General features: G+C 47.3%; 1 protein-coding gene across 1 annotated transcript; it reads right to left on the bottom strand.

Annotated features, from left to right (window-relative positions):
• On the bottom strand, positions 1-22,973 carry SLC49A3 (solute carrier family 49 member 3). Its single transcript, XM_051643325.1, has 10 exons — positions 22,845-22,973; positions 13,738-13,896; positions 12,679-12,898; positions 8,075-8,151; positions 7,820-7,957; positions 7,166-7,282; positions 5,390-5,542; positions 3,389-3,546; positions 2,225-2,337; positions 1-1,098 (listed from the first exon to the last, which is right to left on the bottom strand). The coding sequence occupies exons 1-10, from the start codon at positions 22,971-22,973 to the stop codon at positions 944-946; spliced, it is 1,419 nt and encodes a 472-aa protein (XP_051499285.1). The 3' UTR covers positions 1-943.
• Between the last annotated feature and the right edge of the window lie 460 nt (positions 22,974-23,433).

Raw genomic sequence — 23,433 nt, 5'->3', positions numbered from 1 at the left:
TTTATTTAAAAAAACATAAGCATTTGTAAATATATAAAATTATAAAGTACCCAGTGCTTCTTGCTTCTCAGTACAGTAGGAGTCAGGAGTGGCACATCAATTTGGTATTAATTTGTTTGGTGTATTAGGTCTAGGGCTGCAAAAACTGACCATCCAGCTTTGCAAAAGACAGCTAATTGCTGTTTCTCTGACAGTTCCAAATTGATCTTGCTTCACCTCAGTTTCACACTTACTTCCTGCTCCTTTTGACAAACATCAGTGCTTGTGGTTAGAGCAAGGATGGAGCTGCAGGAACTAGCAGGTTCCCTAGAAGCATGCAGGTAGGTGTTTAACAAAGGGGGAGATTTCCAGTTGCTAATGGGGAAGAGAATTCAGCCATTGAGAGAGCTCCTCTGTGCTGTGCTCCTACTCAGATCCCCTTGCAAGATGCATAGTATGAAGCATCACCAAATCTCATCTGTCTCATTTTTTTACCACTGAAATGTTACAGGGTAAAGGAAGAGTTGTTATGCTGTACAAAAACCACAGTGCTTAAGCTGTAGCTTTCCACTAGGTTTTTGATAGGCTTCTACCCTTCTGAAAGCTTCCCCCTTGATCAAATACATGAAAATTTAAAAAAATTATTAAATATGATGCTCCTTTCCTCTGCAACATTTCTTTAGCTTGAATCAAGTCCGCGAAAAGTCCCTGTTACCTGCATAGTTGTCCAGTCTGACTTTGACCTTTCTAGCAGCAAAGCCTTTCTTACAGCCTGGACTCACAAATAAATACAAGATTGAGAAAAACACAGCAAAGGTGATGCAGTAACTCTGCTCCAGCCCTTGCTTATTGTGCATCAGGACCCAGATATCCCCGTGCTAGCTGAGCATTTGCAGTCATGGTCCCTGCTCATAGGCCTAAATTCTTCCCTTATTGGGCTCTTGGCATCCCCTTTTTTGCCTGGTTAGGCTTCAGGAACATCTTCTGTTGCTGTATCTTCTGCCTTGAAAAAATCACCACTGTTAGTCTCAGCCTGGAGCCGCTTGTAGTCAGTGTGGAAGAAGATGACATAGAAACAAGCCAGAGCACTGCAGAGGCCAGCCAGCACCAGTACCGAAGCTGCAAGAGAGATACATTTTATAGGGTGAATTCACAACTCCCCGTGGGTGCATACAACTAGGGGTCAGCTCCCCAGCAACTGCACAGCCTGGGTGATCTCTCAAGAGTCTGTCCCTGAGGACATGGGGCAATGTGAGTTTCCTAGCAGCTAAGCCTTGCTTCATGTAACACTGGCATAGGAAGGGGACTTGGATGAAATGTGGAAGGTTTCCAGGTCCTTTGTCCTGCACAATCCCACAGGTTGGAAGTCTTACACTGGTGGCACACAGCATGTATGTGGGAATGTGTGTTCCTGTGTTTGTATATATGTTTGTGTTTTGGGGGATGGTGAAGAAAGTTACAAAAAAGACTAAATCAAAACACTTCAACTTTGTAAGGTAACAGATCCATGTCTGTGTTGGGGGGCAGTTATTCTGAAGCCTTGTTCCATGCCAGATAGAGGAGCTTGTTTTGGGGAGTTTCTGCTCAGCCCAACAGGACATATTTAAAATGTTTGCTAGCCTTTGTGTTACAGTGTGTCCCCAGGAGTTGGTGTCAGTATTACATAAATCAGAACCAGCTGAGAGATCAGGATCAGGGTTTAGCCTGCAGTGGCAACCTGTTTGTGCTCCTGTTCACCTCAGTTGCTGTCTCTAATCCTCCATCAGCTAGGAAGGAAGGGAAATGTGGAATAAGTAAGAACAAAGTTGTACTGGCATGTTACAAACCCAGGTAGCTGTGTGTGCAAAAGGAAGGGAAGTAGCTTTCAGTCAGTGCATTTATAGTCTTGGCCTCCCACACTGCAAAGCAGCACAGGCTGTTCTACCTGGACAGCATCTTCACCCCAGAACAGCTGCTTGATAGCTTGGTAAAGCTCAGGTCTCTGTGAGGCAGCCGTATAAGAAATCTTAACCCAGAGCCACCAGCAGCATTCGTGGCACATTTAAGGGTCTTCCCATTTCAATATTTCAGGCTTGGCTTAGCAGAAGCAACAAGGAGAGCACCATCATGTTGGGAAAGGTGGCTAAGAGGTATGTGATCATAGAAGTCAGTCTTGTGGGCTCCCCCACAGTGACATCTGGAGGAGAGTGAGGGGTAGGTGGGGTGCAGCTGAGTGTCCAGCATAATTTCCTACGGACGTACTTACTTGTCCAATTCAGGGCTCCATCCTGGTCAAGGGTGCAGGTGGAGGATGGATCCGCAGAAACACGCACGGTGAGGGCTTGTAGCAGAATCATTAAAATCACACCTTCAATCTGACTGTGGGGAGAAGCCAACTTGCAGTCATGGTGCCTGCCCAATTCATCAGTGCTGCAGAAAAGCCCAGCTTTCTCAGCAGGAAGAAAGTGAGGACCATCTCTGGAGCAGGGTCCTTCTAGCACAGAAAGCTACTGGCAGTTTCCTCTGACCCAGGTGCTTGGTTAACTGGCCCTGGCTCACAGGCTGCCCAGGCCAGTCTTCCAGCACACCTCCAGGCAAGGGGCCAGCATGGCAGGACCACTATACACTCCTTTTGCAGGCGTTCAACTACACCTTTTGCAGGTGTTCAACTACAGCTGTCAAGCAGCTGAGTCTTAGTCATTGGGCAGGGACTTGGAAATAGCCCTCACTGCAGGGTTGAGTATGGGAAGTCAGACTATGACTTCAGCCTCCTCCTCATTCATAGCTGGCTGGAAGCAGCAATGAAGTCCACAACTGGTGGAAGACAACAGCCTTCAAAGGCAATGTCTAACACCCCTCTTGCTGAAACACACCCATAGCACCAGACCACGTATATCACTGCTTAGGACTCCAACAAATCATTCCTGCTGCAGTTCAGTGCCAGGCTTAGGTGTGTAAATTAACCACGGGAAGGACTGTCACTGCCCCACGTGTAATGACCTATGTGTCAGTGCCCTATGAATGATGAGCCCCATCTCCCTGAGCAAAGCAGTGAGACCTAAGGAGTCCTTGAACTGCTGTGGGAATGGGCGTCCCTCTAAGGGATATAGCCCCCATCTACTTCAAAAGTAGGTGGTGCTGGGCACAGTTAAATCCTGCTTGGTGCCAAACAAGAGAGACCTTCATCTTCCTTCTTGCTTTTCTTGCACTAGTTGCACATATTCTTCATTGATTTAAAACCTTTGGCTCTTCAGCTCTGTGACTCAGCCTTCCAGCTCCCCCCTTGTCATGGTCATGGGCACAGACACCAGAGAGAAGTTCAGCAGGATAGCTAGTACTGACGTCCATGCTTTTCTCCATCTGCACTCACACCCCTTTGTGTGTGTTTGAACCCAGGTTCAGCTCTCAATTGTTTAGCCTGCCTGCTTACCTTGCAACAAAAATCAGGCCTGTAGAGGTGCCCTCTCCCACAGGGTAGGAGCACTCCACAGCCAGCTCCATGGAAATGGGGTAGATGGCAAAACCGAAGAAACCAAAGAGTGAGCTGGCGATGGCCACCGTGATGGGTTGATGACTGAACCGGGAAGCCTACAGGCAGAAAAGCAACATCTAAGTCTACGAGTCAGCATGGCTGTGCAAAAAGTCTCTGAACCCATAACCTGCAGCAAGTCTCAAGGGCTCACTCTTCTCACCAGTGCCTTCCCTACCTATTCCTGAAATCTTTCTTTTACCCTCCAGCCTTCTAGAGTCAACAAATGGCTATACAATGGAGATTTATCTGTTGAATCTAAGCAGGGGAGAGAGGATTAGCAGAATTAACTAAAAAGCATTGGTGTGGTCATATTGCTATTACCTGACTTCCTGATCAGTAACTTACCAGGAGTGCTTAACGTATCTCCTGCACCAAGAGAAACACACACCTTTCTCCCAGTGCAAACCAATATTTCAGAAGTGGTGTTTGCATTGGATTATGTATGAGAGAATTCCCTGGGTTGTTGCAGCTCATTGATAAGGAAAACAATTCCTTACCATTTCAGTCTAATGTTTGCAACATTGGTGTTTTACCATTAAAAAAACCCAAAAAAACCCCCAAACAACAAAAAAAACCCACCAAAACCAAACCAAACCAAAAAACCCTCACCACCTGAAACATTAAAAAACTCTCAGTGAAGTGCCTAAAACAACCCTGTCCCTACCTCTGGAGGAAAGAGCATGGCCTTGTCCAGCCAATGCTAGTGAAGTCAAGTGTGCAAATCCTGCATCCACAGTGCTGGTACCTCCTTCCTTAACTATGTAATAAATTCCCACAGAGGAACACAAAGTGTCTGCTCTGGCATGGCTGCAGCAGACCTGGCTCAGCTAAACTGGTAAAGTCAAGGAAAACTGTGTGTCTAGAATATGAGTTCAAAGCATCAAGGCATCAAGCAGATTTGAATGGGTGTTTTCCAGTTTTCTACTTTGAATGTGTAGCTCATCTGTATGGGATGAAGGGGAAGGAGGGAAGGGGAGGAGGGAAAGGTTTGCTTGTTGCTCCTGGCACAGCCTCTTATCTACTCTGTGCCTTATCTGAACCCAAGGATGCTGACTTGTACTCAGACCATTCCCCCAACAAATGCCAGAGTACTAAAGGGGAAAATGCAAGGTCTGCTTTAGCCAAGTTGTCCTACACTGAGAAAGCCATTGAATTTTTCTGTCTCTTCAAAGTAGTATTGAAAGCCTGGGTTTTTCAGGACACAGGAGAATTGCAGAGCACAAGCCTGTTGGGAAAGCAGAGTCCTGCACCAGTCTGGGTCCTCTGCACTGCTAGGAGTCCTGTGCCTCCTGCTCAGGTTCCTGAGGGGAAGATGGCTCCCACTGGTAGAGACTGTGCTTGAGTGCAGTACTTGCACCGCAGCCCCATGGGTGGAAAGTCTCTGGGTTCTGCATTCCTCTCCTGGCAGGACTCAAGTTTCTCCCTTTTCTGCATCTGCCTTTTCTTGTCTTCTTTGAGGAACTACTGCAGAACTAGGCACATAGCTAGGACCCTCCTGCTAATCTTACATTCCTGGCAGCCACCACGGTTAAAGGCAGGTATTGGGACTGTAGCATTCTTGTTCATTTTCGTAAGATGGATATTCAGCAATTCCATATCTTTTTGGAAAGAATGCTCTCCAGGCCAGTAAAAAAAACATGGTAACCCAATGTAAGGAAGTAAAATTCTGCCAATTTGTTTATATCATGAAGTAATCTGTCTCAGGCACCACAGTGACTGTGAAATCCTCAGTAAAGGGGTTTTTTTTAAAATATTCCTAGCCCAGAGAGATAATCCCAAAGCATAACAAGTGGTTCAAGAAATACTATGACATCAAATGACTTTGGTTTGATTTGATGATTTATCAGATAGCACCAGGACTAAGCCCACAGGTATGATGCAATGCAAGGGAGAACTCACCACAGCAAACATGATGCCGGCTAGGGCACTCAGACAGAAACAAATCTTGGTAGACTCTATGAAATGCCTCGTCCAGTCAACATACAGGCCTAGCAGGAAAGCACCCAACAAACCACACACTGTGAACAGTGCACCATTCAGGCCGGCAAATTTCTGTAGGGTAGAAGAACAAGTAACTGAGGAACTAGAGCAGTTAGGAAAGAGGTTTTGATGCCACTGATCCATCTACCTGCTGCTACTGAGCCACTTAGTGAGGTAGAAAAACCTTCACTGTCTGTTCCAATAGCTGAGGCCTCCACAGGGCTGAGTAGCAAACAGCAGGGTTTAGGAGCTGTGACAAGTGTGTGGGGACGGCAGGGTCACAGCACTCCCAAGGTCTCAATGGATGACGTCTCTGCACACCTGGCAAGGGAGGCTTCATGAAAAGCAGCAGCAGTTCCCTGGCATTAAATGCTCCAGTCCAGGCTGTTCTTGGGTCCTCCAGGGGCAATCATGTGCCTTGCCCACACCAGTGGTAACAAGTCCAACTGCCTTGGGATCTGCTCCTATTTATACTCGTGCACCTGGCACTTTTCTTACCAAGGACCAGGGACCTGCACTGGCAGAATGACTTCCTCAAGGCTAGCAGACCCAAAGCATGTTAGATGCAATACTACCTGCCTGCGGCAAGGAGGTCTACTCAGAGAGTCAGTACGCAGTAGTGAGGACAGGGCACATGTTCTGTTGCCTGCTGTGACTATCTTTGCTCGCTCCACTCCTTCAGATTTGTAAGAATTCAAATGCAGACACCAATCTTGAAAGCAGGGAAGCTGTGACAGTTTTGGGTAAATGTTTCTGGGAGCTTTGGGGGCACACTGGAAGGAAAGGGTATCTGGAATAGCTCCTGTGGGCTAAAGAGCCAGGGCAAGCTAGTGACACACAGACAGAAGCGTCATGATACACAAGAAGCAAGGCTGCAAAATGTAAAAGGTTTCCAGGTTAAAGCCATTGGAGTGTGTAAATGTGATCTGGCTATGGAGCACTGAGCCAGGTAGCAGACCTGGGAGTTGTGAGGAAGTCGACAGAGACCGGATGTGTAGATGTGCATACATAACAGCTGGAGAGGTGTTTTAAGAGGACCTCCATGGGGATAACAGCAGGAGGACTGAAGTGCTGCCTGTCTGAGGGGAAACACAAGAACTGAGGCAGCTCCCTGGTATTGTAGGGAGAGAGCAGGAGGAACCAGCTGTGCACACATTGTGCTCAACTGTAGAAGCAGCACCTGGCCAGTGCAATGGGAAGGATGGGGAAAAAACTGTCACAGTACCTGTGACTTCCTCTGCTACCCTGGCTTCATGTAGGACTGTGCAAAGAATAAAAGGTGCTTGCATTAGCCTGCCTTCAGCTTCACTCTAGGGCCTACCTGGGCCCCGTCTTATTCTGAGGAAGCTGTCAGAAGGCTGCATAGACATCAGTGCTCTGGAATGGCTTAGAAAAAAACTCAACACATTTTTTTTCCTAAAAAGTGATTGAGGAGTAAGGGTTTTTTCATTTGTAAATGGCAGTCTGGCCATGGGCAGTAATGAAAATGCCTGTCACCCCATTATACTGAGAGACTGACTGTGCTCTGGATTAATGCACTGTTTAATCTATATTAGATAACATGAGCAAACAAGATATGAGACAGTGCAGCGTATTCAGCTGTCTTCGTTTTGCTCTGAGTTTCTTATCAGGGAAAATAATTTTTATTATATCATAGAAGATGCAGACAATAGAGAAGAAAAGATGAATACTCACATTTGAATACCCCTTTTCACAAAGGATCTGTTCTAGCAAAGCTGTAAAGCAAGTGAACACTGCAATTCCTCCTCCAAAGGACAGTGCCAGGATGATGTACGGCTTGTTTCTCAGCAGCTAGAGAAAGAAGATAACATAGCATTTAAACCAGTGGAGGGGAAAAAAAGGGCTGGCTGTGTCAGGGTCTGTGGCTCTGACCACTCAGTTAGAAATGTTGACAGGGAAACCCTGTCCCCTGTCTGTTCAGCCAGATGACAAGTTAAAATGGGAACCATGTAGTAAGAAAGGATCTCTTCAGCGCCTAAAGTCTTCCCTCACTTCACCATGTGCTGTCCTACATGTTGACATATCTGCTCAGGAGGCTCAGGTTGTGTGGTCCTCTTGAGTAAGCCCAGGTATACCTGTTTGAGCTAGCTGACAGCAGCCAGCCCACAGCTGAATGGTCAGACAGCATCTCTCGCAGCTTTGCTGTGAGCAGCTTCCACTCCTTGAGAAAGGAAGGGATCCTGGTCTACTTCAGGGGGCTTTCCATGGAGGGTTTGGTGGAGTGGAGTTCAGAGTCTGCTTTGTCAGCAGATTACTCAGCACATCTCTGCCTGGCAGGGCTGCATCCCTCACTCTAGCACTGGTCTCTCTTTGTGCTACACCACTTACCATTTTAAGCCCTGTGAAGAATGGCTGGGAGGTGGAGTTAGTGGCACTGGCTGAAGGAGGTGTTGGAGGAACCTTCTCATGAATCCCCACAGTTGCTAGAACACAGGCTGTTACTGCTGGGATGGCATAGACACCTAGCTACATAACACAAAGTAAAGACAAGTTACCAGTCTTTCCAGCTCCAATGCCTCCAAATAAATAAATCAGCTGGTCCCAAATCAGCCCAGCAGGGTGATTAAAGCAGCTTTCATTTACCATCAATGGGATGTGCTTTCCTTCAGGAACTAGTGCAGGTGACAGCATGTTTGCTATAAAAATACCCAAAGGATTGGCTGGAAGGAAACAGAGAGACAGTTTTTTAATGCATTCATTCAGAACCATGTGTTCACACCTACTGCCAGTCAGCACCAGAGCTGTGGTGTGCAGCAAATGGGTGAGTAACAACAGCACCAGGCATATATAGGGAGAAATCAATAGGCAAACATTTGGAGAAGCTGACTGTGGTGTTACTGTTGCCACATCTGCTCCTTCACCCCCATGAAGCCCATTCTACGAATCTGTTTCTCTACAAATCCTAGCTCCTGAAAACTGGTTTTCATCTATGAATTACAGTGTCCTCACAAGGCTGCCTCAGTAAACACTAAGCTGAACAGACAAAATAAGGATGAATGAATCCATGTATCTGTCCTGATGTTATATGACAGCAGTAACAAATAGAGATGCTTTCCCTTCTTTGCTCCTCCTATGCCATCAGGCATGTATACATATGAGTAAGATCCCCCTGAGCCTTCTCAAGGGGGTGAACAGACACAGCTCTCTCAGCCTCAGCTGGCATGACAGATGCTTCACTCCCTTAACTGCCTTAGTGGCTCTTAATTGGACTTAAAATAAAATGTTTGGACATATTAATGTAAGTGTTCTTGTACTGAGGATCCTAGAACTGGACACAGCTCTTCAGATATGTACAGGGACCTCCCTCAAGCTGCTAACAATGCTATGCCCAGCTTGGCATATAAGCTGCTTTCTGCTACCAACTCTAAAAATTACATGGCAGAAGAGTATCTTGGACACTTGTCTGTGCTGGAGTAGGGGGTTACACTGTTATGGGCCTGGAGCTGAGCAGCATGTGAAGCAGTAGGCCTGGGTATCAGCTTGGGAACATCCAAAATTGCAGGAGAAAATATTTTAACTGTAAGGCAATGTTCTTCAAAGAGTCAAACAAATGAAGTTGATTTTTCTGCTACTGTGCAGAAAGTCCATTGAACAGTTGGGCCCAGAGGATTATAATAACTGGCATGAAATCCAGCATGAGGCCAGTCACTTGTGGTGCACCCCAGGGCTTCACACTGGGACCTGTACAGTTTAACCTTAAGAAAAAACCTGGACAGTAGAGCAGAGCGCACTCACAGTCAGCTTGCAGATAATGTGACACTGTGAGGGGTGGCTGTTGAAAGAGATGGCTGCACTGCCATTCAGAGAAACCTCAACAGGCTGGAGAAACAATCAGAGAGGAATGTTGTGAATTTCAACAAGAGGAAATGTAAAGTCCTGCAGATGGGGAGGAATAACGCCATCCACAAGTACAGCCTGGGGCTGACCAAGTGAAAAGCAGCTCTGCAGAGGGAATCTGTGGGAGCGGTAGGGGTCCTGGGGGACACCAATTTGACTGTGAGCCAGCAACAAAACCTCATGGTAAAGAAGATCACTAGCATGGTGGGCTGCATTAGGCACAGTGTTGTCAGCTGGAGGGGATCCTCTCTATTTGGCACTAGTGAGGCTACATGTGTATTGTGTCCAGTTCTAGGCTCACCAGTATCAGGGAGACAAGGATTATACTGATCTGGCCAAGTTCTGCCCAAGAGTCTCACAGCCATGTGCAATAAACCAGTGCTGTCAAGGCCCCAAAAGACAGGCAGGCCTTTCTATGCTGGAGAACAAGAAGTTGGGGGGTTGGACTAGATGATCTTTCAAGGTCCCTTCCAACCCCTATGATTCTATGATCCAGTGGTTGAACACTGAAACAACTTGTCCAGGTAAGTTGTAACATATCCATCTGTGGAGACAGTCAAAATCTGACTGACCCTGGGCAACCTGCTATAGCCCACCCTGCTTGAGCAGGGGGTTGGACAAGATGTGGTGTCTTTCAACCTTGTCTGTTCTATGATTCTGCAGAGGCATCATAAACAGTGCTATAGCTACAACAATTGTAGCATTGCTGCTCTGTACTTGGGAAAGTAGTAGCTTATGATCCTGGTGAAATGTTACCTGCTTCTAAATACATGGACATAATTAAACAACAGTTTCCAAGGAGATGGATTAAAGCTTCTCCACTGTGGTAAAATGCACCTGGGCATTTCAGGGGACTGCCTGAAAACTAATGCAGGTGTTTCCATGAACTATTGGCATGCTGAAGCAGTTCCAAAATGTATATGGGACAGGTGGAAATGTAAGCATTGGGCTAAATTTAAAAAGACTAAGTGAGACTATCTGAGTAATTACAGAGTTTCAGCTCCCTTCTCCTCCTGGCAAGGTAATTATATGAGACTGCACTAAGAATGGAAAGGAGATCACTGGTGTTAATGAACTGTACATTATGGTCCAGAGGTCCTTGTGGATTAGCTTGCAATACTTAGCAATGGGGCCTGTCTTTTGTGGGTAGTGTCTGCAGAGTGCAGAAAATGACATGCTGACAGACTACAGTGAATTAAGAATCATGGACAAAGCAGGGGCCACTTCAGTGGACTCAAACTAAGTCTTTCTTCTCCTGACAGAGAATTTCTCCTGGTCTTCACAGGGGATCAGATGTTGGCCCTGCACTGCTTCTCTGTGATTAAGTCTCTGCAAATGATGGGGAGGACCAAAATATAATAAATATTCAAAAGCACAGCTGAGTCACATGGATTGCAGCTGCTCAGCAGGATCCTGGGTGCAGGGTCTACTTTTGTCTGCACACAAGCACAGGGAAGACTACGCAGAATCACTAGAGGGGCTGTTGGGATACTGACAGGAGGCTGTAGGGCCAGTTTCTGGTTGCAGGCAACAGGCAGACACGGAGACATGTGGGAAGAGGCAAAAGGAAAATGTGCCTGAAAGCTGACTGGGTTGGAACTGTTCAGTCTTTCTAGACAAAGCAGAGAAGAGGTCACTCTGTCCATAACTACCTGACAAACAGGTGCAACGAGACTGAATAGCTGGGGGATAAGGAGCATTGAGATTACATGCATCACACAGACATTTTTCAGTGAGGTAACTAACCACCGGAGTCAATGACTGGGGCTGTGACAGGTGCTCCTTCTAGGCAGTATTTCAACTTTCTTGAAATGAAATCCTGATTTTGCACAGAAGATAGTAATGGGTGTAGCCAGACATTATTAATGGGAGCTCTCCACACAGCAACATGCAGGTATTGCAGCAGATTATAATCAGGGCCCATTCAGTCCTCACACTAATTTTTCAACATGCCACAGACCGAACAGCTTCAGGTCTTGGATTTCCACTATTCCTTGCTCTTCAGTTTTATTCTTTCCCATTCCATTTGGGCCTGCAAGTTCTGAGGACACTATGTGGAATAAATGGTCTTTGGCTGTTCCGGCTGCTCTTTCACTGAAAAAGAGCAAGTTGCCTGCAGGCTGGGGACCCTGAGGACAGTGAAGCACGAGGTGCCCAGTGATCCCTGGTAGCATTGTACTTGTATTGCACCACACTGACAACAAAATTCCTTCTCCAGCAGGGAAGGTCTACCTCAGCCCTTGGAAACAAGGTGAACCATCATGTCCACCCTATTATAGAAAAGGCAGTGTAAAAATAATGTATTTGTTCTGACACAATAAATCCATTCTTGCTAAAGAATAATGTCAGTGTTCTAGGTTTGCAGCAGCATTGGCAGAGCTGTATAGGGGGGCTCCTATACGGCCCTTTTCCCCATGTCTACCTCTTCCCCACTCCAAGGCAGTGGGGGAGGGAAGGCAACTGTTGGCTGTTTTGAGGCAAGGGCAGGTGGGAATCCCCACACCCTGTGAGATTTTCCAGCTAGACGTAGTGTACCAGCTCAGTTTTTGGGGCACCTCTAAAGTCTTTAGAGATTTCTTCTCACTGCTGGGGAAAATGTGACATGGAGGGAGGACACAGGTCTGTCAAGTGGAGTGCCCTGTCTCTAGCAGGAGCCAAGACAGGAATGATACTAGAGCAAGCATATCTGGTGCCTCCACTCCAGTTCCCCAGCTTCCAAGCACTCTGTGAGGCAGATGTGGTTTATGCATGGGTAGTTCTGCAGCATTTAGCATACACAACATGTTTGTGTGGCCAGCTGAGTATATTTTAACTGTGTTTACATACACACCGATTAGGAATACATGCTCAGCCTTGCCACTGGACAAACTGGTGGACAAAATTGCTGCAGAAGCCTCACCTCTATCAGGTTACAGAATCTGGCAATTGTGTCTGCTGGCATCACATGTAACTTGGACACCTCCCTATGAAGCTACAGAATTAAGGCACTACAGACTTTAGATTTAGTAACACTGAGGGCTGTCATCAACCTCTATGATATGTAGGCAAAGATGATCACCTCATCGTGGCAGAGAGGAATAAAGCTGGGAGTCTGGGTGGCTTAACTTTGAACTTTGCATCTGGATAGAGCTACAACCCACTTCTTGCTCCCTGGCACACAAATGCCTGTTTTGCAGGGCCTTGAAGGCACTGGCTTATTGCACGTGGCCGTGAGACTGTCTGGCAGACTTGTATTTGCAGGGCCAAACGGCTGTAGTACAGGTATTTTCCTCTGTCTGCTGCCTCTGAAAGGTAAGCAAATGCTGGCAAGTTCTGGGAGGCAGCAACATTACTTTGCAGCTATCACTTACACATTGATGCAATCATATTTGCTGTCGCTCTCTGGTGGTCTGGGAACCATAGTGCTGCCACTTTTGTTGGTGAAAAGATGATAAGGGGCTGTGCCAGTGCACAGAGGCACTGCCCAATATACAAGTACCAGTAACTCTGGGAACCCAAGCTCAGGAACTTCAGGACGCTGAACAGCCGGATGATGCTACCCATCATGTTCAGCCATGCACTCAGGATCACCTGCAGCAAGCAAAAACAGCCAGGGATTGTGTGCTGAAGCCTGAAGGGCAGAACAGAGTATCATGAACAGGGTTTCAGATGCACTACAGGGACACTGGGTGTTGCCCACAGACCACCCCCACTCCTGGTCACCACAAGATGCTCCTTATCCAACACTATGTGAGTCACCCAACTCCTTAAGGAGCAAAGTGGGTATCCTGACTCCAAGTGAGAACTACACCACAATGTAGCTTATGCAAGGCAGCAGACACTGCCATGGAATTGATGAGAAATCCAAAGTTCACTAACTACATTCTGTTTGCAAGACTGCGCCACCACCCGTATATTCCTGGGACAATCCAAAGATCATGGCAATGAGTCATCCAGTATACAGATTCTGCAAGTGCTCTTCTACACCACTACAATGCCTGTGCTTTAGTGCCACATTACACAATACTCTTGCTTCCAGGAAGAATGTGTAGAGATCCTGAGCTGGCTTAGCACAGACCAAACTCTGAGGTGATAGAGGTTCTTTGCTTGCACCCTGCTCTGCTGGTCCTTAAACTGGCAAGTTGTTCGCAGAGTCAGCTCACAGCCTCTGTCCCAGTCAGCTTGCTAAAACAACAAATGCAGAAGCAGGAAAAGGCAAGTTGGATGCAACATTATTCTGACTTTTCCCACTGCTCCCCACCTTGTGGTGATGTGACAGCTGTTACAGAAAGAGGAGAGAGCTTCTGACATGCTCATCCTCTGCAGCATTTGGCAAAACTCTTCATTACCAGTGTGCCTGTTAGTGTTTTGTGCAGCTACTACCATCTCAAGGTAAAACACCCTCAGGGAAATAGAACAGTTCAACTCACAGCACATCTGAGCCCCACAGTGTCAAGAATCCATGTTGCCACCAGACCAAATGGGATTGAGATGAGGAGGTACACTATTGAGAGCCAGTTGACCATCTCCAAGGAAATGTGGAAGTAGGCAGCTGTCTTATCAGCCACAGGTGCAAACGTCAGCCACAGCTGCAGAGGAGAGAGCAAAGATGAGTAAGCATGAACTACCACACCAGAATAGAAATTCAGCATCTGCTCAAACTGTCTGAGCTGTGAAGGGGCCTGCTATTTTAGTCTCTCCTTGAAATTAAGATGTTAACCTGGTAATAAAAATTCAAAACCCCAGTGTCTACAGTTACTCATCCTAGGACTATTTTACCACCAATATCATCATTATCTTAGCCTAGATCCATTACACTACCTCATCCCCAATCCTCTAGTCTTGTGTCTAGGAGCTGGCAGAAGCAGAAGTCAGTATGTTTTTCTGCCCCCAGGCTGAACACGATGGCCCCTGATGTAAACTGTAAGCATTCCTTCTTTGTTGGCATAAGAAAAAAAAAACCCAAAGGCTGCTGTATCCTCTCTGCAACTAAGAGCCTCTTAAACTTAGCCTTGTATTTATGGTTGCATTGGTAACCCCTACTTGTGGCTTTTTAAGTACAGCTTTGCTATGTGTCAGCGAAGAGAGACATTATTTCATGCTGTCCTACACACACCAAATGGTTAGGAAATCCATATAAATGTGCATTATTCAATATAATAGAACACGAAACAGAGAAACACAGGAGGTACTTTAATAGCTATCCATCTTTTCCTTCCAGTGCAGTATCTGAAAATATTGCCCTAAACCTTGTTTTAGGCACTGGTTTCATAAAGTTGCTGTCTGCTTCAGGTTTCCTCTGGGAAGGACAGGGCTGGCTTTGACCCACAAATCAAGCCCTGAGATCATGACCACAATAAAAAACTAAGGGTACTACCTGAAATTTGTGCTTTTTGAAAAAGAGTGGCCTAACCTGAGAACTTTCACTAAAGTAGATGTAAGCTACTCTACTGTTAGATGATCTCACCACTGCTGAATACTCAATAAAGTTTGCAGAAAGGTGGCAAAAACTTTAGCTATTGCTTCCTACAGAATAACTCCAGCCACAGTCTCTTTCCAGGTTCCCCTCTCTGCCATAACAAGCTTCCTCTTCACAGCCTGCATCTTGCAGACAGCATCAGCTGTGGTCTTAACGTGTAACTGAAAAAGGGCTTGGGTAACCTCAGAGGAAGGTGTCCCTACACGCTGCTACTTGTTATTTCCAGTCTTCCTATGTACTTCTTACATGCTAGAGACCATAAAAACTACCACATTAAGTGGAAGCATACAGGGAGATGGTCTTCTTTCTTAGTGTCACTGTGTGAGAATTAGGTACATGCAAACGATTTTTTAGCTAGGTTTTTCTCCTAACAAGGATACAATGACTACACAGCAGTAACAGAGAAGTTTTGAATGTATTAACAGTATCCCAGCAAGGACTTCTAGCATCAGCCCTTTCCTCTTCTCTGAAGGAAGATGATATACCAAATTTCCTACATTCAATAAGAAGCTCACATGGCCATGCTGGGCTCAGACACACACACATGTGGGATCAGGCAAAGGTCTGGCAGTGGGTACATTAAGTGTTTACTCAACTTCTTCAATCAGGTGGATGAAGATGCTGGGTGCTGAAGGAAGCTGTACTCTGTTAGAACACAAGGAGGCTTTTCCATGTCACTAGGAGACTTGCAGCTTATAATAAAAAGAGCTTTTTTAAAATCCCTTGAAATAATATATTATTATAGTGGAATGATGTTCCTCTCTAGTCACAAAAAGAATTTTCACCCACCTTTTTTTTTTTTTTCCATAACTGATCTCCACCAGATGGGGATGGGAATTTAAATGTTTGATGCTAATGTAACTGTTTAAATGTTACAAGCACTAAGGCATAAGCCAGCCTCAGATACATGTTCACTCCTCCTGTTCCTCCACAGAAGACACTCATCCATGCATTACATAATTTGGAGAATGATGCCAGAAGCCAGAGCACAGCTTTTTGTGTTCACTGGGTGTGAACACCTAGGTAAACTGGGATTACACAGTCCAGATGTTTCCATTAGACCTAGCAAAACCATTTACTGCTGAAAGCCAAGCATTTGAGCTGCCTCTATCCCCAGTAAGAGCTCCAGTTCTAGCATATGTGTGTGAGAGCACAGAAGGTGGGAAGTTGTAGCCTGTTCAAGTCTGAGCTCATTCTTCAAAATAGGAAGTGGGTTTCGTCCTGGGCCTGGAGAGAAAAGTGTGTTTCTGCCTCCATTCAGACAGGGGTTGTTTACTGTTTGTTGTTCTAACAGAGAAACTGTGAACTGGACAATGGAATTCAAGGTGTAGCTTTGGTCAAAGTGGCCACCAAAAGCCCCTGCATTGTGAAGTTTTGGCAACATAGGGAAACTGCCAGCTAAGAAAGTGAGTATGCCACCTGCTGCTTTTCATTCTCCCTGCTACAATGACTTGATCCACAGCAATTTAGCATGTTCTTAGGCTGGGAGATAGAGCTCGTATCCTACATGTTGTTTCTGAAACCCTGCACTGGTGTTTATGCAGGGACTGCCCTGATACATGTCCCTTCAAGCAGAATAGGGTAAGTATGATGTAGTTTTTTCCTAGTGAGGTCTAAGCCCTACAGCATCTAAAGACACAGAACAGAGACTGAGAGGGTTCTCTCTCTCCTCCACTCTGCAAGGGCCATTCCATTAATTTAGCTTTGGTACACCAAAACCAGTATCAAAGCTCCCCACTGTACATCTAGTGAGAAGAGATACGTGCAGGAGAAGAGATTATGTATGGGGTTATAGGATCCCAGTCCCCTAAAGCCAGTTCCTCCTGAGGCAGAAAAAAAGGAAGGAGAAACAGACAAACACCTGTCTGTTGCAGCGTTGTCTACACACTTGATCAGTACCTGCAAAAGTCTCCCTTTGTGGAAATATGCCCTTGTGGTCTGTTCAAGCTGCACTTGTGTAGCTAGACAGACCAATAGCCTCACTGTGAGGTGCAGAAGGCACCAAGTAGTCTGTGATATGCACTGCACTGCTGCACCCATGTCCACATGCACTCCTCTGAAGGCAGCTCAATGGACGTCACAAGAGGAAAACTGAGGGGGTCCAGCACCTTGTCAACATTTCTTTCCAACTTGCAGTGGTGACAAGCAATTTCCATTCACCCACTATGGCTTATGTCCCTTTGGATACCTGTCAGGGCCACAATTAACCAAAACCTTTTTGCAAACTTTGACAAAATTCCCAAGTTGGCACTTCACAGATCAGGGCTGCCTTTTCTCTGAGGCTCCAGATGCACCCAGCTAAGAGTCCTATTCCCTAACTCAACAACTGCCTTGTGCAGTCCCCACAGCAGAACACATCTGGGCTGCATAATGAGTTGGAGTAGATGATGTTGTAAGATAGCAGGAGCCCACTCTCTGGGCCATGGCACAGTTAGGTCAAGTAATTTACACAGGTGCCCACACAAAGCCACTCAAGTGCAGGGACTCTTGCCTTTGAACACCAACCAACCACACTGGGTTTGTGAGCTCAACCCCCTAATACTTGGCCAAACTCACTTTCCAGCATTACCTCACAGATTTTGCATTATTTGTTCTAAAATCACAGCTCCCGCTGTAGCATAATCCAATATCATCAGTCATGGTCACTCATGTTGTAGACCATAGTGTGTGATCCTTAGGGATGGACTTTGCCCTCACTTCCAATATCTGCCTAGCAAAATGTTGAAATAGCCACTCTAATAATATACACCATTTATTCTCCAAATGCAGGAACTGTAGTTCCCACACTCCTCTCCTTAGCTCAAGCCTCAGAACCATGTTCATCTCATTGTGATTTCTGTGTTTAGAAGCAGCAAAAGCTCCAGCGCATGCTAGTCTGGGCAGGCAGTCATACCTGTGCACATACTCTTCACTATAACCACTTGTGCTCTATCAAGTGGGCACAGCAACTAATGAGGAGCATAGAAGATATCCTGAAGACCCACAAGCCTGTTCTGGCTTGTACTGGGGTAGAGCTGCAGCTCCCACCACTTTCAGTATGCAGCTGTCTGATTGGGTAGCCATGCCACTTCACTAGACAGACAGATATATTTTCCACTCAGAGTCTATTTATATTCTCAATAGCAGGAGAGCTCTCTCCACAGCTCATTTAACAATGGAGATGTGGAACCACTGGGGAAAGCAAGTCCACAGAAACTCAAACCATCTGAGTGGTACCGATGTTGGAGGAGTGCTGCCTCCACTGTCAGCTCCCCCTTCCCTTTTACTCTCTTCTAGCTGACCTTTGTTTTCTTCTGCACATCCCAGATTGCCTGCTCCCTTCCCCATTAATTGCAGGCCTGCTTCAGCACCCCTATAATGAAGAACAGGTTACAGCTGTTCTTATCCTGTCCCCACTTCCAAGACTCCCTGTTGCTTGTTTTGATACCCTTATAAACTCTTTAACTGATGCTCAGACATGGATCCAGCCCTCTGCCTCCCAGGATCAGTCCAAGGCCTCTAGTTTTCCTTCTGTTCTGAGTCCCCTTCTACCTACATCTTCTACACGTTCATTTCCTTGACCCTATTGCCTTTACTATTTGCATTCCCACACAGATTCTCCAGGACCTACTCCACCTGAAGGGCACAGTTCCCCACCACTACATTCCAAGGGAGTGCAATATTCACCCTCCCTCCCATTTCTGTAGGAGGCTACTGGTGGGCTGTCAGACATCAGTTCTCTGTCTGCAGTGGTAGCAAGGTGATGACTGAAGGCAGGACTCCATGCAGTCTCTACACTTCATTAAGCAGTAGCTGTGAGCTGCAGAAGGCAGCATAAATAAACACAGCCCCAGGATTTGTGGAGCTCAAAGAGCAGTAATGATATATTGATACATTACATGTGTAACTAGTTACAGCCCTGCCAGACGCAGTACCAAAACTGTTGTTTTGCATGAAAGGCAAGCTGCTAACCAATGTCTACCCTCCTCACCTACGAATCAAGATTCTAAAAGTGAAAAGCAAAATCATCTGCAGAAGGGAAAGGAAATGCAGTCAGGCAAGGTGGAAATTAAGCCATTCTGGCATGTCAATGATGGTATCAGCTAGCATAGGCTGACATATGGAGTGTTCCACACTGTCTGGCATACTGTATAGCTGCGCACACAGTAGCAATGCCCCTGTAATACACGTTATGTACAGCTTAAAAAGGATGAAACCAGGAGGAGGACTTACATGAAACAGGACCTTCTGCTTTGTAACAGGCACATGCATGGCTTGCCAATCCCCAGTCAAGCACTGCCTGCAGGAGCTTTTCCAGCCCCAGCATGCTCTCTTTCTTGCACCCAGACACTGCTTTGAAGGTGATGTAAGATGTCTTTCTGAGACCTGCAGGCTGCCTCCCCCTCCTCCCCTGGGACCAGGATATGAAGCCCTTACACCAGACTCCTCATCTTCAAGGTCCAAAGGGCCTTGAGTCTGGAAGCAAACAGCCCCTCACCTCAACTGAAGGCACCCATGCTGACACAGCAGCTTGGGAAGTAGGGACAGAGGTACGATCTTGGAAAAGGTAAGATTCCTGTCTGGATGAGACTTCTAGCCTGTAAAACTCTCAGGAGGAGTAGCAGGACACATTAGCCAGGCAGCACCAGCTGTGTGTGTACAGCTATCTACAGGGGCACCACTGGAGCAGACAGGTGCACATGAGGAGCGTGTGCACCTTGTCCTGGAGCATGCCAGTCTCCACTTGTGCCACTCTCCTCCCTCTCCCAAGTACACTAAGCAGTGGTGGAAGTGCTCCAGGGTGGTGAGTCAGGAACCACTTGGCCAAGCTCCAACCCACTGGCCTTCCTCCTCCCCAGCTTCGTCACACTGACAAACACAGACAGGGCACAAAACACTGTTGGTTTCATTCTTCTGTGCATTTCTCTGTCCCCAACACGAAGGCAAGAAAAAGTACCTCCTGTGAAGTATGAAGTTCCCACCTGTTCAGCTTCACAGGAGGGAGTAAACAAGGAAGGAGGTATTTGCCTCAGCAGTTCGCTGCTGTGGGAGCTGTTGGCACCCTATGAATACTCTTAAATGTTATGTCTTCAGATTAAAAAACCCACACACTCAAAATAAAGCATCAGTCTGACAAAAGAAATCTGAACAGCAACCACAGGCATAGTTATGTTACCCCTCACCAGGAGTGCTGCAAGAGACAGCTGGGGAGCAATCCTCTAGGTTTAGCTGTGGTCAGAACAGCCTTTCTGCCCCAGCACTTAAGGCAGCAAGATAATTATACTGATGCCTACTAATGGCCTTCTTAAAATAATGCATGGATTTCTTACACTAAATTGTCAGCTAGAAATTCACAGAACAGCTGTATTCAGGAAATGAGAACCAATCCCCGTTAAGACAGTACAGCAGGAAGAGAAAGAGGCTTTTAAACTCAGGCCAGTAATAAAGATTTAAGTAAGGAGCTATTTATCACTGGTGTAAAAACCTCCCTATATAATATTTACCCCACTGTTTTCTGGTTAAAGAAAGGATTTCACACAACAATGTGGAGCACAAGGAAGTACGGAAGAGTGCCCCTTTCATCACCACATGGTCTGGCCTGGTGTTGCTCAATCAAAATCCTAAAGCAGATGGAACTAAGAAATACTTCTTCCCCAGCCTGCCCTTGCTGCATGATCAAGTACACTTTCCTGCAGTTAAACTGCTCCTACCTTGTCTTCCCAAAACCGACAGTCTCTCCATCTCAGCATTGTCTCCCGTCTGCCACTATTAGTGATACTGAAGGCCACTAATAGAAAGCAGCACGTGTGCATGGGTAACAGTGAAGAATAAGAGGCACCATCCTGGAAGGCTGGGCCAGCACATGAAGGGATCTGTTTTTTTCCAAGTTAGACAATTCAAAAGTCATGTGTCATCATATGCGTTTTGCAGATAGCCTGGCAGGAACCCATAGAACAAAGTGCTGCATGCTGCATCTGCATGGGAAGTGACTACACAACTTAACTTGCAAGGCAATTTTCACACCACAGAGCTGGTAAGGTTATCTTTCCATCTGGAATTTCTAAACAGCAATGAACCACTTTGATTTCATGGCCTTTCAACCACTCCTCCCATTTTAATGTGCTGGGTTTTTTTGTTTTGTTGGGGTTTTTTTGTTTGTGGTTTTGTTTGGTTTGGTTTGGTTTGGTTTTTTGTTGGTTTTGTTTGTGTTATTTTTTTAAAAATCGGGAACATTTAGGAGGAACTTTAGCATCAGCAAATGTTTGGTTACAACTTTTTATGTTAGCATACTTACCATTCCAGACCTTTGCCATAGCTTAGAAAGAGTATTTCTACTTGGGATATTTACTAAGCACCCAGTTTTGAACTGGTGAAGTTCTGGCTTGAGTTCATACTGTGGGAAAAGAATACTGTGGACAGCCAGGAAGCTGGCAAGAGACCAAGCAGGCAAGCAACAGTACAATCTTTCAGGCCTACAAAGTTTCCAGCAACATGACTTAAGACCTAGTTATTCTTGCAGACGCATTGAAATTACCTTTTAAACTAATTCTTCAGTTTCCCTGTTAAGATTTCAGCAGAGTCAAAGTCTAGCAAGGGATCCTGGAAAGGTTTTTGTGCTATTCCTTCACACATGCTGTGACTGTCCACTTCTAGCAGGGTGGTTTTCTTCCTGGTACATAATGTTCTTGTGAATTTAACAGCGAGCAAGCAGTGGAGCTTGACACTGCTTTTCTGCAGGACACTTTTTTAGATTCTTATAGGATACACTGATTTTCCTTTGAGAAGGCACTTTTTTTTTTCTTTTTTTTTTCTTTTTTTTTTTACCTATACAGCCAAATTCTCAGTTTTCCATTTCTGTACTCTAGCACTCTTGCATCATGGAATACCTACTTTTCCTTCCCAGCATTTAAATGTTTGCAGTGCCGGATCTTGGCTGCCAGACAGTCTGCATTTGCAGCATGGTAATCTTCAAGAACATGAATAGTGCTACATCAGTCTGATAATTATCAACAGTGCTCAACACATCAGTGATGTGGTTAGCAAAGATCTGGGCTTCCATCTTGCATACTTAAACTTGGTAAGGAGAAATTGTATGTGTTTATAATTACTGAACTTTGTTTTCATGTGTTCAACAGGGGGGATGTGATCCCTTTTGTTCCAGCTCTTTCTGCATAAAGTACCTATAGGCAATAAGAAGTTAATATACCAGTATCTTTAGCGCAGTACCATTCTTATACCATGCTGTACGTGCAACAGATCCCAAGGAGGAAACCTCCTCGCTCCTTCTTCTGACCCCACAAACCTGCTGTCATACGCCAGCAATAGGCAGGAGCAAACTTTTGCTCGTCTACACAAGGCGGTTCAACACTGTTCTCTTGTTCTTAGGAGTGAAACATTCGACCTCCACAGCTGTCGAATACTTTCTCTTCCTCCCCATAGCCTACAAAGTGGCCTCGGCGGCAACTGCAGCTGTGCTCCAGAAGACATTTTGCTCCATCCCTCCCGGCCTGACTTGCAGCCGCGTTACTTCCTGCTGCGCTCTCCCGAATCACACGCACCCTCCCGCCCCAGCCCGCCCCTCCCCTCTCACCACCCTCTGCGCCCCAGATCCCACCGCTCAGAAAGCCAGGTATGCGGGCCCGGGAAACAAAGCTCGAAAGGAAAAGCCACCGATTCTGCCCCCAAGGCACTGCCAGGCTGAGGCTTCTCCGCGCTGTGCGAGCACAACCGAGTCCCTGTGCTCCAAGGATGAGAGAGAGGGCACTAGGGCAGAGCCCTGAAGACGGCCTGGCTTCTTCTAGGAAGAGACAGGAGCTGGTGTTGGCCCAGGTGAGCCCTGTCACCCCACCCGCCCAAGCCAGCAGCAGCCAGAGGCGCTCTCCAGAGCTCCGGCTGGAGCGAGGGGCTGTTTGCCCTGCTTGCTCTGCGCTTCCCCCCGCGCTCAGGCTACCGGGGGCACCCGGAGCTGTCGGCAGCCGCCCCGTCCCGCGGCGCGGAGCCGCGCTCGCCCTTCCGCGGCAGCGTCCCCGGCTCCGCCAGCCGCGCAGCTCCGCGGCTCTGCGCGGGGCCCGCACTCACCATGGCGTTGGAGCAGTTCAGCAGGCACACGGCGGCCAGCAGCACCCACCGCCGCCGGTAGGTCTTGAACTGGGCCGGCTGCCCCACGCCGCGCTCCCCCAGCAGGCTTGTCTCCTCCGCACCCTCCATCGCGGCCCGGCTGGGCTCGGCTCGGCACTGCTCGGCGCTGCTCGGCACTACACGGCGCTGCCCCGCCCGGCCCCGCCCCACAGCTCTCGCCGGCCTCCCCGGGGCGGCGGCCCGGCCCGGCACGGCACAGCCCGGCACAGCCCGGCACGGCACAGCACGGCACAGCCCGGCACAGCCCGGCACAGCCCGGCACGGCACAGCACGGCACGGCACGGCACGGCACAGCCTGGCACAGCCCGGCACAGCCCGGCACGGCACGGCACAGCACAGCACGGCACGGCACGGCACAGCCCGGCACGGCACGGCACGGCCCGGCCCGGCACGGCCCGGCACGGCACAGCCCGGCCCGGCACGGCACAGCCCGGCACGGCACGGCCCGGCACAGCTCAGCCCGCAGCGTGGGACGGCGGTGCGGGGGCCAAGCCGAGCCACAGCCGTTCCCCGAGGGTGCTGGGGCCGG

Source organism: Apus apus, chromosome Z (genome assembly GCF_020740795.1).
Source record: "Apus apus isolate bApuApu2 chromosome Z, bApuApu2.pri.cur, whole genome shotgun sequence".
Taxonomy (NCBI): Eukaryota; Metazoa; Chordata; class Aves; order Apodiformes; family Apodidae; genus Apus; species Apus apus.
Note: the sequence above shows the minus strand (reverse complement) of the source record. Positions and strands in the feature narration are given on the sequence as shown.